At 44.8% G+C, this 17,288-nt stretch overlaps 1 protein-coding gene across 1 annotated transcript in view; it reads left to right on the top strand.

Moving 5' to 3' along the window:
• TBCD (tubulin folding cofactor D) overlaps nucleotides 1-17,288 on the top strand; it is a 315,022-nt gene that overhangs the window by 72,483 nt on the left and 225,251 nt on the right. Inside the window, exons 11-13 of the mRNA XM_082272657.1 lie at nucleotides 5,686-5,746; nucleotides 7,824-7,898; nucleotides 14,055-14,149. Of these exons, the coding sequence (XP_082128783.1) occupies nucleotides 5,686-5,746; nucleotides 7,824-7,898; nucleotides 14,055-14,149 (231 nt within the window). The remainder of the gene's footprint in view (nucleotides 1-5,685; nucleotides 5,747-7,823; nucleotides 7,899-14,054; nucleotides 14,150-17,288) is intronic.

The raw sequence follows: 17,288 nt of genomic DNA, 5'->3' as shown, positions 1-17,288 counted from the left end.
TCTGTGGCTCGCCCGGGTCTCCCGTGCCACCGGGAGATCCAGGCAACCAGCTTGCACGGCCCCCGAAGAGAAGACCCGATCAAATCCGCATTCGGCTCTGATCGGGTCTCCATGTAAAAACCCGGAAGTGATGTCATGACATCACTCCCGGGTATTCGGCGCCAGATTAAAAAAAATGACAGCATTCAAAACAGCCAAACTTGGCTTTTTTTGAATGCTTTTAAGTGCAGATGGGGGGTTTGAGGTCTTTTAGACCTCCAGATCCCTCCACAAGAGTACCTGTCAAGAAAAAAAAAAATGGAATTTTTTTTTTTTTTTTTAAATGTATGAAAATATCGGCCGATACCGATATGCATTGGGCAAAATATCGGTTGAGAAGCCGCTTGGCTGTCATTACATGGAGCAGAAGGGTATGCCCCCCCTCCCGCCGCCTTCCGCAGCTTGCCTGGGTCTCCCGTCCCACCGGGAGACCAGGCAACCAACTTGCAAGGTGGCCGAAGAGAAGATCGGATCAAAGCCGCATTCGGCTCTGATCGGGTCTCCATGTAAAAACCTGGAAGTGATGTCATGACTTCACTTCCGGGTATTCAGCGCCAGATTCAAAAAAATGACAGCGTTCAAAACAGCCAAACTTGGCTGTTTTGAATGCTTTTAAGTGCAGAGGGGGTGGGGGTTGGGGTTGAGGTCTTTTAGACCCCCAGATCTCTCCACAACTGTACCTGTCAAGTGTAAAAATATTTTTTTTTTTTTTAAATGTATGAAAATATCAGCCGATATTGGCCGATACCGATATTTTGGCCATTGAATATCGGTATCGGCCAATATCGGCTGATATTTTCAACGAAAATCCCATATCGGTCAATCACTAATGCATTTTTCTTATGCTTTTTGTAAGGCAAACACAGAAGACAAACTGATCGCTGTGAAAGGATCCTAACTGGCCGGATCTCACTTTTGACATATTTTTTTTTTTTTTTTTTGTGTATTTTTCTACACTTTGCCTCAGACACGCAGCGAACAATGAGGGCTGTCGGAATGCTGCTTTCTAGACATGCTGGAGGGTTGTAGGCGGCTACTGAATCTTCAGACACTTCTAAAAATTTCCCAGGCGTCCTATGAAAACACGACAGAGAGGTTCATACAGACTAAAAAATGTACCTGGGTCACCTGTCTACGGCTGTACCTTACAATGGCTCTTTCATCTCTCCCATAACCTCCTAATGTCAACGTCAAGGTCATACAGCCACACACACCTTGTGTCCTTTGTGTACTTTTCATTCTTTTAGTATTGTATGGAGTAGGCGATAGTTTTTTTAAACCTTTTCAGTTTATTTTTATTTTTTTGCTGTCTGTGTCCTTTCCCTTTACTTTTCTGTCTCAAAGATGCAACCGGAAACATGAGTGGGAATCCCCTTTAATTGTCACCTGAACAGGTGCCCCCGCTGGAAGATTTCCCCGTTTCCAATGACAGTTGTAAGGCAAGGAGTAGGCCTGCCAAGGAAAGGGAAAGAAAGCCTTAAGAATTTGGTAGATTTATATTAAAGTTATACTAAAGGGCCAGCTTAAAAAAACAAAAACAAACATGGTATACTTACCTGCTCTGTAATCCTCCTTTTCTCTGGTCCCCGTCAGTACTCCTGGCCCCTCCCCCCTACTGTGGTTTCCAAACTGCGGCTCAGGGGCTGGATGTGGCCCTTTGCTTGCTTTTCTCGGCCCTTGGGGCATTATTCCTGCCACTGACATCTTCGATAGGGCACTATTCCTCCCATTGTCACCAGTAAGAGGGCACTACTCCTCCCATTGTCACCAGTGATAGGGCACTACTCCTCCCATTGTCACCAGTAAGAGGGCACTATTCCTCCCATTGTCACCAGTGATAGGGCACTATTCCTCCCATTGTCACCAGTGATAGGGCACTATTCCTCCCATTGTCACCAGTGATAGGGCACTATTCCTCCCATTGTCACCAGTGATAGGGCACTATTCCTCCCATTGTCACCAGTGATAGGGCACTATTCCTCCCATTGTCACCAGTGATAGGGCACTATTCCTCCCATTGTCACCAGTGATAGGGCACTATTCCTCCCATTGTCACCAGTGATAGGGCACTATTCCTCCCATTGTCACCAGTGATGGGGCACTCACTATTCCTCCCATTGTCACCAGTGATAGGGCACTATTCCTCCCATTGTCACCAGTGATAGGGCACTCACTATTCCTCCCATTGTCACCAGTGATGGGGCACTCACTATTCCTCCCATTGTCACCAGTGATAGGGCACTATTCCTCCCATTGTCACCAGTGATAGGGCACTCACTATTCCTCCCATTGTCACCAGTGATATGGTACTATTCTACCCATTGATACCAACGATGGTGCACTATTCCTTCTACACTATATTACCATAAGTATTGGGACACCTGCCTTTACACACACATGAACTTTAATGAAATCCCAGTCTTAGTCCGTAGGGTTCAATATTGAGTTGGCCCACCCTTGCAACATCAATGCCTGACCTCACAAATGCGCTTCTGGAAGAATGGTGAAACATTCCCATAGACACTCCTAAACCTTGTGGACAGTCTTCCCAGAAGAGTTGAAGCTGTTATAGCTGCAAAGGGTGGGCCAACTCAATATTGAACCCTACGGACTAAGACTGGGATGTCATTAAAGTTCATGTGCGTGTAAAGGCAGGCGTCCCAATACTTTTGGTAATATAGTGTAGATCTATACAAAAAGTTCACGAAAAAAAACAGAATATGGGCAGACTTGATGGACTATTGCGTCTTTTTATGTAATAGACCAAGTGATTGAGTCTTTTTATTGCACTTCTACATCCTCCAGCTGCTGTAGAGTGTCAGTTTATAGTTGAGTCACACACAGCACCAGGGGGGTTGCAGGTGAAGGAGGGTTCCAGCTTGGGGGGGATTAAGTCAGCAGCTACAAATCCTGTACCTGCTGACTTTTAATATAAGGACACTTACCTCTCCAGGGATCCCGCGATGTCGGCACCCGAAGCTGACCCGTCCATCCACTCTGGGTGCCGGCGCCGGCATCTTCACGAAGGGAAACAGGAAGTGAAGTCTTGTGGCTTGATTTGCAAAACGCACTGTGCTTGCTGAATGGTCCTGCAGTCTTCTGGGACCTGTGTGTCTACCAGAAGGCAGCGGGAAGGGAGAGCGGAGGTGGTGGAAATTATGTAGATCCAGAGGCGTAACTAGAACCTTCAGGGCCCCATGCAAGAAACCATGAAGGGCCCCCCGGACCCCTGGCCAGGGCCCTTCCCTTTAAGCCTGGGGCTCTTCCCACTGATCCTGGGGCCCTTTACTCTTGTTGCGGGGCCCTTTATTACGGTCCTGCAGTGGGAGCCTTTCACATGTTCTGCAGTGGGCTCCCATCCTGCCATCTTGGGGCCTCCCCACAGTGGTGGAATGCCAGGGCCCGGTCACAAGTGTGACCTTTGCGATCCTGGAAGTTCACCCACTGGTGTCAGTAGTTTTTATTTTTTGGTATTTTAATTGTATTATTTTTTATCATTTTATTTAATTTTTTATTGAAGCAAACAAGCGGAGCTTTCCTATTTGGGAACTACTAAAGCAGGCAATGGGTGTTGCATTTGTAAGACTTGCCAAAAATACTGGTTTACCCTTCTACACGTTGTCCTCCACAGAGTCCTCCTGCCTGTAGCCTTATTCTGAGAGCAGTGTCTGGTGCTGGAGTCATTGTCGGTGTCCCAGCCTGTGGGATTGCCTTGTTTGCGCACTCGATCCCTGTTTGAATAGAAAGGGCCGTGCAATGGAGAACAAACTGAATGCCCTGAATGGGTATTGTGTACTCGCTGACTGACGTGTATTAACTTTATATAAACAGTGTGAGGCTCCTGTCTGTTCGTTGGCGTTAGGGGAGCTTGTGACTTTAACAATGGAGTAAAGGTATCTATCAGTGTAGAATGAGTAGCTGGCGTCCATAAATCTGAACAATCCATTCTTAGCAAAGTGGAATCATGAGATAACGGACACATATCTGATCTTCAACCACTTCTGGACCGGAAGGTTTTTTCCCCCTTAATGACCAGGCCATTTCTTTGCGATTCGGCACTGCGTTTATTTAACGGACAATTGCGCGGTCGTGCGACGCTCTACCCAAATAAAATTGATGTCTTTTTTTTCCCCACAAACAGAGCTTTCTTTTGGTGGTATTTGATCACCTGTGCGATTTTTATTTTTTGCGCTATAAACAAAAATAAACGACAATTCTGAAAAAAAAAACAATATTTTTTTCTTTTTGCTATATAACATTCCCAATAATAAAAATAAAATGTTTTCATCATTTTAGGCTAATTTGTATTCTGCTACATATTTTTGGTAAAACAAAATCCCAATGGGTGTATATTGATTGGTTTGCGCACAAGTTATCGCGTCTACAAACTAGGGGAAAAATGTATGTCATTTTTATTTATTTTACTAGTAATGGCGTCGATCAGCGATTTTTTTTTTTTTATTTTTTTAAGCGAGATTGCGGCTGACAGATCGGACCCCTAACTGACATTTTTGACACTTTTGGGGAGACCAGTGACATTACTACAGTAATCAGTGCTAAAAATATGCACTGTCACTGTACTAATGACACTGGCAGGGAAGGGGTTAACACTGTTGTTGATCAAGGGGTTTAATGTATGCCTCATGCTTACTGAGGTGTGTGGGGGAGGGGGTTCTCTGACACAGACACAGATCGCAGGTTCAGCTGTGCTGAATCCTGTGATCTCTCCCTGTCTGTCACAGAGAAGATCCGCCTGCTTTGTTTACACAAGCAGGCGGATTGTCTCACACTTTCCCCAACGATCAGGTTAGAGAGATGGTGATCGCCGCCTCTCCTCCTCCGGCCCGACTCCCGCTGTGTCTAAACACAGAGGGAGCAAGCGCCGCCGAGACAGCTAAGAGTCCAGCGAGGTAGGGCTGCCACTGTGCTGCTGAGCGGTTCTAAAGTGGTTAAAGGGTAACTTCTCTTTCGTGGGGAAAAAATAGCAAATAAAGAAAAAACAATACAGCATATACAATTGAGACACAAATCATATTGTAATTGAATGTTATTAAAAATGGCCTTTCCTTTTCCATCTGCAGCTGTTGTAATTTTCTGAAAATGCAATATAGCCACTTGGAGGCGCTCTGTACACAGAATGTATACTGACCACACCCCCAGAAACATAATTTCCTGCTTGTGTGATTGGCTCACCAATTTTCCCAGAAGTCTGCACTAAGATACAAGTCAGATTTCTGGCATTCCCTGCAACAAAAATGTCATTTTTGGTGAGATATTCCCAATAGGAACACGTCTAAAGGGATGCAGGCCCAGCAGATTTCCTCATCAGTGCTCTGCAGCTGCCACAGCTCATTGATAATTATGAAACCACTCCCATTAGACCCACTCAGCACAGAGGAACAAACAATGATTTCTTCAGAATAACAAAAGATAGGAATTTGCAACAAAGTTTGTTATAATCCCTGCAATGTACAGAGATCACCCAGAGGGGAATGTGGAGTTACGCTTTAAAAAAGAAATCTTGCCCTTCTCTTATATCACCTTTATATTGCTGACCTTTTCATTTCACTGTGAGCTCACTATCCATGTAGATAATCCTGAATTCTCCTATAATAATTTCACTTTTTTGCTCTTCCCCCACCACAGAACAGTTGCTGGTCGGATTGAAGGACAAAGACACCATTGTGCGATGGTCTGCAGCAAAGGGGTAGGATATTTCTCTTGTATAGTAAACACCGGCCTCCGCTCTCATTTTCTATTTATTTTCATTTTTTTGGCCTGACCGTTAAGGTCTCTCGCAGTTGGCAAAGCAAACATTATTGTAGTTAAATTTGCTGAGCCCTGGAGGCATTAGCTGGCTGTGTTTGCTCTCTGTACTTCCTTGTAAAGTTCTGCAACCAAATCCCCATTATACGCACGGCGCTCAGGCGTTCTTACCCTGCCTTCCAGCCTGGATTTTTTTTCCCTTGCTAATAATGCAAATATTGTCTTGATTTTCATTTTGAAAGGTTTAAAGTGTACCTGTTACAAGCCTGGGCAGATAGGAATGTTTATTAGAAGAGAAAACGTAGATAGAGGTTAGCTATGATAAGGACAAACGTTACTGTAGGTACAGAGTAATGCCTAGCACACACGTTTAGAAAATCGGATGAAAAATACAGATTTCCAATCAATCGTTCGATAATCCGATTGTTAGAACACAGCTTTTGCAAGCCAATCACAACCGTTCTGCGAAATTATTTGAAGGGACAAACGGAAAATGTTTTCTCGTACGATACCATAACGAACGGTTTTCATTTAATCAGTGCTTTATTGGTTTGAAAAAAATTCTCACCTCCTTATTAGGAGGATATAGGTTCTCGGGCCTGCCCTGAAAGTCTTGGGGGGAAGGGGGTTCCTAGGGCACGTGGCCTTCTGGTCAAGGTCAAGTTCTCCCCCCTCCCATGAAGTCTCCCTACCTAAGGCCCCTTTCACACTTGCGGACCGTTCAGATTCGTCTGTCAGTTTTTCAGGCGGATCTGAATGGATGCCCCATGCATCTCTATGGGGCATCAGGTGCCAGAGGAGACATGTCCGCTTACATCCGATCCGATCCTGTCCATCAAATCCGGATGGATGGAAACCCTATTTTACATCCGTCTATTGGATCGGATGAGAACGGACAGGAAAGCGGGGATCTGACACCTCCATCTCCGCACACAGAGTGGAGACAGAGCTGTCATCCGCCTGCTCAGCGGGGTATCGACGGATCGATCCCCCTCTGAGAAGCATGGCTCCGTCAACGCAACAGAGCCGTGTGAAAGCCTAATACTTGGTTGGCCTGTTTTGGAGAGAACTGGGTCCACCTGTTTCCTGTTTCTTGACACCACGGGGGGGAAAAAAAAAAAAGAAAAAGTTATGTAAAAAGTACAAATAGTTTTATATATTAAATATTTAGGTTGTTAACAAGAAAGCCTTGTACCAATGGGAGCCCCACCTAGCACTTGGTTGGCCTGTTTTGGCAGGCCTCCCAGAGAATGGGGTCTGCGTGATTTCGGCCAGGTGGGCCAGTAAGTACCCCAGTCCCTGTCAGGAGCTTTGCCCCCAGGGGGATCAGTGGATCAGTGCAAGGGTCCTTTCTCTTTGGAGAGGGACCATGTGTACACCCTGTGCTCTTTTTTGGGTTCTCACTTTTTGTGTACACGCTTTTTTCTTTTTGCACCGGTTAGTACGTTTTTGAGTGTGTTTCATGACACCACGGGGAAAAAAAGGAAAAGCTATGTAAAAAGTACAAATAGTTTTATATATTAAATATTTAGGTTGTTAACAAGAAAACCTTGTACAAATGGGACCCTCACCTAGCACTTGGTTGGCCTGTTTTGGCAGGCCTCCCAGAGAACGGGGTCCGACTGGTTTCGGCCAGGTGGGCCAGTAAAGTACCCTAGTCCCTGTCAGGAGCTTTGCCCCCGGGGGGATCAGTGCAAGGGTCCTTTCTCTTTGGAGAGGGACCATGTGTACACCCTGTGCTCTTTTTTTGTGTTCTCACTTTTTGCACCGGTTAGTACGTTTTTGAGTGTGTTTCATGACACCACGGGGAAAAAAAAGAAAGTTATGTAAAAGGTACAAATAGTTTTTTATATTAAATATTTAGGCTGTTAACAAGAAAGCCTTGTACCAATGGGTTCCATGGTGTGCCCATTGGATTTAATATGCAGCGTTTTTATTGTGTTTGCCTTTTTGCTTGACTTCTTTTGTAACGCTACACCCATTATGTACAATATATAAATTATTATTTTTTTTTTTAGGATTGGCCGACTGACAGGACGGCTTCCTCGAGATTTAGCTGATGAGGTGGTGGGATCTGTTCTGGACTGTTTCAGGTAATGATAAAAAAGGGTAAAGAGGACCTGTCTCCTACATTTAGTGGCAACAACATTTTGTAGGCTTTACCGTTTTTAAAGGAATAATTCTCATTACTATAGTAGGTGCTGCTGATAGTTACTTGATAAGATAAAATGGATGATAAGAATTTACAGGCTTTCTGTTTTCAATATGGCTGTCTTTGGGGACCTATAGGTGTCAGTATCACGTACCGGGAGACTGAAATGACGAGGTTGTCCTCTCTTGTACCACCAGCCCAGGTCCCTCTGAGGATGAAGCAGAGAGTACCGAGGGACAGGAGGAACACGAATGCCGTCAGGTGTTGATAGGAGTGCTTGCAGCATGCTTTGTGGTCTCAGGCAGGCTAGCAGAACATCAGGTCAGGAACTGGAACTGTGCAGGGTGATGGAACTGGCCATAGGGCAGAAGCAGGATCCTAGTTCAGGTCGGAGGCAAGCTGAGTCAGCAGCAAGTAAACAAGCAGAGTAGTGGTAGGGCGCAGGGAATAGCTGAAAGACCAGTCAGCACTTAAAGTGGTTGTTAACCCACTTATACAACTTTATATAATCCTCTGTGTAGCCTGATTACAAGTGCTCCTGTTTCTGTGTTTTATAAAAACAATGCCGCCTTTACCGTATTTCAGAGAGGCTCCCGGCGATCATGTGAACGGCCGTCTCTCTCCTCTCCCCATCTGACAGATACAGGGGGTGGGGCCGAGATTACCTTGCTGACATCAGGGGGGGCGAGAGGATGAGAGGAGAGAGGGAGTCGGCCAGTCACGTGATCGCCAGGAGCTGCTCTGAAATTCGGTAAAGGCGGCAATTTTTTTTATAAAACACAGAGACTGGAGCACTTGTATTCAGGCTACACAGAGGATTATAAAGGACAAGAAAAGTTTGAAAAGCAGCAGGAGGTAAGGGGGTGGGCTCTGACACAGGAGCAGACAGGGAGGGAGGGGGGAGAGGAGCAGAGAGGAGGACAGAGAGGTGCGGATGATGGAGGCACGTAGACTGACCACAGTGTCAGGGCTCAGCAGCCACGATATACCGTGGTCAGTTTACAGAGGGGAGGGTAGAAACTGGCAGGATCAGCCAGGTTTTTTTTTAGGTGATACAGGGTGCCAAATGACACAGCACAAGTACTGTGCTGTATAACATGCTTTAAAGCATAGGTATGCAAACTGTGGCCCTCCAGCTGTTGCAAAACTACAAGTCCCATCATGCCTCTGCCTCTGGGTGTCATGCTTGTGGCTGTCAGTGTCTTGCTATACCTCATGGGACTTGTAGCTCTGCAACATCTGGAGGGCCACAGTTTGCATTTCCCTGCTTTAAAGGAACAGGATCTTTTATCTTATTTTTTTGGGGGGTAACAAATGCTTTAAGCATGAGCAGAAGCATCCTTAAATAGCCTGTCTGGTGCCAGCATGCGCTGAGTACGTGCCCAACGCGCGTCTGGTCAATGTTCTGCTAACAATGCTGCACCCATGCGCATTTCTGCAAGCCAAACATCTGATGAGCGTTCTCTGACAATTTGTTTCCTGCCCCATCCATCTTTAGAGAAACAGGGCTGCAATTTCATGGCTGATTGTGATTGCAAAAGTTAGAAGATACGTCCCAATTATTCCCTTGCTGATAATCTGGTACCAGTATACCCTTCTTCCCGCTCTCTTACTCTTCCTGTCGCCTCTGAAATAAACACAGGTCTGAGTAGAAATTCAAAAAAAGTCTGTGCTAGTGTATATACTGTACAGTATATTGCCTTTGATAATTCCTATAACTCCAGGGCATGCGCTGTGCTCAGCAGTATTTCGGGAGAGGAGAGTTGGATAAAGGGTTGAGTGGAACCATCCATGGATTATGGAATTAAAGCCGCTGTCACTCTGGTGTAACTTTTTCGAAGGAAACAAAAGCATATTGGTTTCTGTCTAAGGAGAAGGCAATGTTTGCTCAAGCTGTTAGCAAAATGTTATATGGATTTGCATGGCAGTTAGAAAGACACCTGTAGACCTGTGCGAACTTGTGCTCTTTATTCCTTGACTTCACGTTAGATTTTAGTTCGGAAGAAGTAACATCTGTTACTTAATGTCTCTAATGTGAGCCTTCTGACCTGACAGCTGGAAGTTTAGAGAGTCATCATTATGAACGAAGAGCTGAGAACATTCCATATGGAGACTAAGACAAAAAAAGGAGGTGCACCGGCCTTGTGCATCCCCGGAAATATCATTTATTGTATAAAATGCAAGTGGAAATACTCCCAAGTGAAAAGAGTGAAAGACCGCTAAACATGGGGCAGGAGTAGTGGGAAGGCTGTGACTAACGGGACCCTTCCTCTGTACAAACTCACCTATGCTAGCAGGAATTGTCCTAAAAAATTGGTTAAATTTGGTATTGCTGAGTTGATGTACTGGGCATTACTGTTTGATCTAGTGATCCTGTTCCACTCCGCTGGGTGATCCTTGCTACAGATTTTGCTGCCATTTACCTTCTCTACCTTTCCCTCTCATTCCTCCCATTCTCCAACCCTTCTGCCTCCCTTCCCCGCGCCTCCGTTACCCTGATCCCTAACTTTCTCTACTATGTCTACTTGGGATGCTAGTACCGCTACCGTTAGCAGATTGTTCTGTTGATGCTGATATGCAATTGTTGAACTGTGAGCTGAACTTGAACTACCGCATGTCCATTACTACGGTCATCTCCAGATACCATGACACTGATTTGTTGATTGTACGGTACCTTATGTACTCGTTTTGTATGTCTTAAAGTGGATCTTCACTCCATCAGAGCGCCACAAACCAAAAACACTGTTTAATTCATTTTTAATATTCAAAGTCATATATTCAAAAATATTTGGTTTGGTAAAGTCCAAGCTGTCATGGATCATAGTCAATGAACACCTTTCAGCAATTTTGAAAGACAAAATTGCGTCTTTTCATACAATATGGGATCCATGGATTACGTACCTCTCGGATATCTCATAGGATGCGAACATTAAAACCTTCTTAGACAAGATAGAGTGCACTTCTTCTCTTTGTCTCCTATTCTCTCTTTCTCTTTCTCTTTCTTTGCATTACTTTACCCGCTCCTCGTTTCGCTTTCAGGAACATGAACCTATTATAGTGATGATGCGTTTTTTAAAAGCCATTATTTAATCTTTTTTCATGTTAAATAAATGGTTCTAGAGGCAAATATGTTGAACCATCTTGATCAGTATTTTTGTAACCTGATATACAAATTTTTTCAGTACTGTATATACTCGAGTACAAGCCGACCCGAATATAAGCAGAGGCCCCTAATTTTACCACAAAAAAGTGGGAAAACTTATTAACTCGAGTATAAGCCTAGGGTGGGAAATGCAGCAGCTACTGGACCCAACTGGACCACCATGAGACACAAAACAGGGGCTGCGGGCATGGTACAGGAGATGGTTCAGGTCATGGTACAGGAGATGGTACAGGCATGGCACAGGTCATGGTACAGGCATGGCTAAGGTCATGGTACAGGTCATGGTACAGGCATGTCACAGGTCATGGTACAGGCATGTCACAGGTCATGGTACAGGCATGGCTAAGGTCATGGTACAGGCATGTCACAGGTCATGGTACAGGCATGGCTAAGGTCATGGTACAGCCATGTCACAGGTCATGGTACAGGCATGTCACAGGTCATGGTACAGGCATGTCACAGGTCATGGTACAGGCATGTCACAGGTCATGGTACAGGCATGGCTAAGTTCATGGTACAGGCATGGCACAGGTCATGGTACAGGAATGGTATAGGCATGGCACAGGTGATGGTATAGGCATGGCACAGTAGGTACAGGCGCCTTCGATTTAAAAATAGCGCCGCCCGGCGGCAACATGTTACTGTGCCTGCGCCGCCGATGCTCGGGAAAGCCCGTACATGTTCGGCTATTCCCGGGCATGCGGCGCATGCGCGGTGAGATGTCGGCGCCGGGCGGCGCCATTTTTAAAAAGTAAGTGAGCCAGTGCAGTGACTCGAGTATAAGCCGAGGGGGGATTTTTCAGCATGAAAAAACATGCTGAAAAACTCGGCTTATACTCGAGTATATACGGTAATATGTGATGTCGATGTACCTGTTTATTTTTGTTCTTATTGCTCTTTGTTAAAAATCTCAATAAAAACTATTGGAAAAGAAAATTATAAAAAGAGCCGCCAGCATCAGGAGTCTAGATACCGAAACGTAAAAAAGTGCAGATTCAATAACAATGGGTGTATACCTCTAAAATCAAGGAATGCTGAGTGATAACAAATAACAGTAAAATAAAACCAAAACCGCACAATCCAAGGAGTGGTAAAAAAGCATCCACAAATAAAGTCCACAAGTGAAAATAAAAGTTGAATAGGATAAGAAGTCTCTCCACACTCTATAGTGAGAAATATCCAGGTGAAAAGTCCGTAATGACTGAAGAAGTGGTGTACAGTGACCCCGAGCCAAAAGTGTATTGCAGTTTCTTACCGGAAGGTGTTGCCCTCTGTAATACAGATGGTCACATATAACGCAAGAGGTTAAAGTGTTACTAGACCCACAACAGTAAAATCAGTCTATATATGCAGTAAAGCATGCTTGTTATACTCCCTGTGGAACCTAAGGGGTTAATCCTCTGCATTGTGTATGAAGGCTGTTTGATCCTGTCTTCTCTAATTCTCCCCTTCTTCCACTGTCTCCAAAAAATAACCCGATATTTACAGAGCCAGGGGACGGGCTGCACATGCTCAGTTTGGTGTGTATTGTTAGACAGTTTTTTTGTTTTCTTTTCTTGGGGGAGTGCATGTGATCAGCACAGGGCCAGTCAGCACTGTCCAGACAGAGGGTCAGGGGGCATGCAGTCTCATAGGTCAGTCAGAAAACTCCTCCCACAAGCTTTACTAGGAACTGATAGACGTCAAAAGACTGCTATATAAAAAAAAAAAAAGAAAAAAAAGAATGCTATATACTGCTGATGAGAAAAGGTATTTATCGGTTTATATTTACTAAAATAACTTTGTTTCCATGTTCCTGTTCCATGTTTCTGTGTACTGTGGGAGACCAGATATTGTGAATGCAGAGTCCTGGGGAGATCAGATATAGTGAATGCAGAGTCCTAGGGAGATCAGATATAGTGAATGCAGAGTCCTGGGGGGATCAAATATAGTGAATGTAGAGTCCTGGGGAGACCAGATATAGTGAATGCAGAGTCCTGTGGAGATCAGATATAGTGAATGCAGAGTCCTGGGGGGATCAGATATAGTGAATGCAGAGTCCTGGGGTGATCAGATATAGTGAATGCAGAGTCCTGGGGAGATCAGATATAGTGAATGCAGAGTCCTAGGGAGATCAGATATAGTGAATGCAGAGTCCTGGGGGGATCAAATATAGTGAATGCAGAGTCCTGGGGAGACCAGATACAGTGAATGCAGAGTCCTGGGGAGACCAGATATAGTGAATGCAGAGTCCTGGGGGGATCAGATATAGTGAATGCAGAGTCCTGGGGGGATCAGATATAGTGAATGCAGAGTCCTGGGGGGATCAGATATAGTAAATGCGGAGTCCTGGGGGGATCAGATATAGTGAATGCAGAGTCCTGGGGGGATCAGATATAATGAATGCAGAGTCCTGGGGAGATCAGATATAGTGAATGCAGAGTCCTGTGGAGATCAGATATAGTGAATGCAGAGTCCTGGGGGGATCAGATATAGTGAATGCAGAGTCCTGGGGGGATCAGATATAGTGAATGCAGAGTCCTGGGGAGATCAGATATAGTGAATGCAGAGTGCTGGGGAGATCAGATATAGTGAATGCAGAGTCCTGGGGGGATCAGATATAGTGAATGCAGAGTCCTGGGGAGATCGGATATAGTGAATGCAGAGTCCTGGGGAGATCGGATATAGTGAATGCAGAGTCCTGGGGAGATCAGATATAGTGAATGCAGAGTCCTGGGGAGATCAGATATAGTGAATGCAGAGTCCTGGGGTGATCAGATATAGTGAATGCAGAGTCCTGGGGAGATCAGATATAGTGAATGCAGAGTCCTGGGGAGATCAGATGTAGTGGCGTTCCTACGGGCCACGATCCTGACCATCCAATAGGATCAGTGTGTGTGGTGACGTATATTTTATTGCACAGTAGATGCTAATAGAATGATTTGTGTTTTTTAGTTTTCAGGAAACCAATAACGCCTGGCATGGCGGATGTCTGGCTCTGGCCGAATTGGGCCGGCGGGGGCTGCTGCTTCCATCCCGACTTCCTGACGGTAAAAATCCTCTTTGTTATGAATTTGCATGCTTTGTTTTGAATCTGAAGTCGGCCATATTGAACTTTCTTCCCTGAAAATACATAATGCAATTTATTTTTGGAGATTGTGAGAACCGATGATGACATAAAGCTTTAATTCTGAGAAGTCGTGTTTTAGGATGCACGGTGGACTTCGGGGGAGAGATCCTGTTGAATAACCTGGTATGTTATAGGTTACCTGGGAGTTGTATTACCGGCTAAATCATTTCTAATTCAGTGCAGCCAGTCTTGTGATTCGTACATCCCCAGCAAACTGTGCAGCATGGTCTTTGAGCTCAACTACAACAGTGCAAAGTGATCAAACACACCCCCCAATTTGCAATGCTCCAAAACTTTAGGATTTTGTTAAGTCCATCCCCACTTGTTCCTAATGACCTATCAGTGTGATGGGCAGTCTGTTTGAGCAATTGGAATGTGCAGGAGGTTGGAAGGACCATGCAAGCTTCAGGGGTATCAGAAAGTTCTGAAGATTGGTCATTCAAAGCAGCCATGACCAGAAAGTTTAGGAGGTTGCTCAGGTATTTGCATCCCATACCTGCACAGTCCCCCCCCCCCCCCCTTCTTCTAGTGACAGATTGGATAAAGGAAGAAGATATCATGTTATTATGTCCACTTCCTACCATATATACGAGGGATCTTCAAAAAGTTTCCGCACTTTTATATTTTAGTTGGAAACGGTGAGGATGGGAGGAGTAGTAATTGGTTGTGTCTAAGAGTGTCATGTGACTAGTCTGTCTGGCAAGCCGGCTGACCTTGCAGTTTAGGATAAGAGTTGTCACACTGTGGTGAAGACGGCTGAGAAATGTATAAATTGCACCGCAGAGGAACAGCGTTTTGTCATATGCTTTTTATGGGCAGAAGGTGTGGCGGGAGCACAAGTTCATCTCCGCATGTGTGCTCAGCTTGGGGATAAAGTTCTCTCTCATAGATTTGTCTATGAGTGGGAGGTTATGGAACACCCAGGTTACAGTCCGTATTTAGCGCCATCTGATTTCCACCTTTTTTGACCACTCAGATACTTTAACCAGTTAAGTTCTGCCCTATAGCAGTTTTACTGCTGCAAGGCGGCACCTCAGCAATCCGACTCTTTCGGGTAGGGGGCGCGATCTGCCTATGTAAACAAGGCAGATCACCATGCTGACAGGATGGAAGGGATGGATTTTGTGTCCTTGCAATGCAGGGAATAAATTCCATCTTTTCCCCTAATAAAAAGCACCTCCCACTGGCTAGGCACACAGTTAAACCTGAACAGGAAGATAAACCTGAAGATTTGATCCCACTGTACACTGTGATACCTATAGCCTGTTGCCATGAAGTCTCTGACTAATAATCAAAGCAATGCTTTAGATGTGTATTTCATGTACTTCAATGTAGGAGACGGACCGACTGTCAATTGTCTATCTATTGAGGTGTGATGTGGATTGTGTTAAGTCTGTCTGTTCCATTGTTAAATGTTAATGACCTCACAGTGTTTCTCTCCAGATGGCAAGATAATTAGTTCAGGTTAATTCTATTTCTGTATACAATTTCATCTGCATATGATAATGTAATCAGGCAACCCCTGACCTGTGTGTGGTAATCTGATCAGGAGGTGGAGGTCCATGCTGTATATAAATTCTGTGTGACTGTTAAATAAAAAGAGATTCCAGTACAAGCTAATGCCTCGTACACACGCATCGATTATTGGCTGTGAATTTTCGACCAACGTCCGATCGGCCGATTTTCGGCTTGTTAGTATGATGCTTTCGACAACCGACTCTGACTTTTCGGCTGAATAAAATCTGGTGTGCAGGCTATAAAATTTTTGTTGGCCGTCAACACAGCGGCCGATTTTTGGTCAGTCAGTACAGATTTCGGCAGACAAAGATCTGATGAGCAAGACTGGGCATGCTCAGAGAAGAAAAGACACACGGAAAGTAAACCAGCACATGACATCACTTCTGAAGTAGATTTTTGTTGGCCGAGAAAATTTTTGTGCAGTCTAGGCACATCCCAAGCAACAAAACACAATTTGGACTAAAGACGGCCGATCCGTCGGCTGATAATCGTTGCGTGTGTACAAGGCATAAGTTGTAGGCTAGCTATGTATAGGGGCGGCTGGGAAAATCTGGTATCTATGTTCACGACTGGGAGGAAGCTGTATACTGGTGGAAGTCCACAAGTACAGTGTGGGTTAAAGTTCTGTTACACTTGGGCTTAATATGCCTTTCCTGTGGCTGTGGTTGGGGAGTTTTGTTCTGTACATAGCTGTTTCATTGTGTGTACAGATCATCAGGAAAATCTGAACAGGTGAAATGTGTGAGAACAAAAGTGATGAAACATCTAAAAAGTAACCAGAGAGGCAATTGTATCTTGTGGAAAAATGTAAAAACCCCTAACGGGTATGTCACCTGTAGAAAAATATTGTAAAAATTGCACCTCTTGTCTTTGTGGACCACTCCTTATAGCTTAGGGCATTTCAGTTACATTGTGCTGATTTCTCAGAGTCATGCCACAATTGAGGCCTTCTCACCAGGGCCACCAGAAAGTCTACTTTTCCCGGAAAGCCACCTTGAACATAGCCGCAAGGCCAGCAAGTTTGAACATGCCATTTTGTGCAGTTGGGTGATGTCAGGGCAGACGTCAGTTACACGCTTGACGGGCTCTGCGAGCGTAGCTTAAGGTTACAATACTCGGTAACGCTGGGTGTCATTCGTTAGCGACATATAGCTCGAATTCCTTCTGCATTATAATTTGTAAAACCATTGTTTGCAGCCACATTCCTCCACAGGCTGTGTCGCCTGTAGCTATCTGAAGCCATACGCTGAGTTTATCTTGCCTTGGGCCAAGTATCACAGCAAAAGTATGCTGTGGACGTGTGTATAAATGCACCGTCATTGCTTGTATTGTGTTTGCCATCTTGGTCTTCTAAATCTGTCTAAATGGTGTACACACCTCGAATGAATGTTGCACCTGAGCCTTCATCTGCTTCCGCTTCTCCATTTTACCACCATCATGGTAATGTTATTTGCTGTGTCCTCAGATTGCAATACCTCCTCAAGGTGTGGCCTGCTGTAGTAGGTCTAAATCCAGTCACTAGATACATTTCTCTAAGGGCT

The sequence above is a fragment of the Pelophylax lessonae genome (assembly GCF_965119305.1).
Source record: "Pelophylax lessonae genome assembly, chromosome: 11".
Lineage (NCBI taxonomy): Eukaryota > Metazoa > Chordata > Amphibia > Anura > Ranidae > Pelophylax > Pelophylax lessonae.
This window is presented reverse-complemented; position numbering and strand designations above follow the sequence as displayed.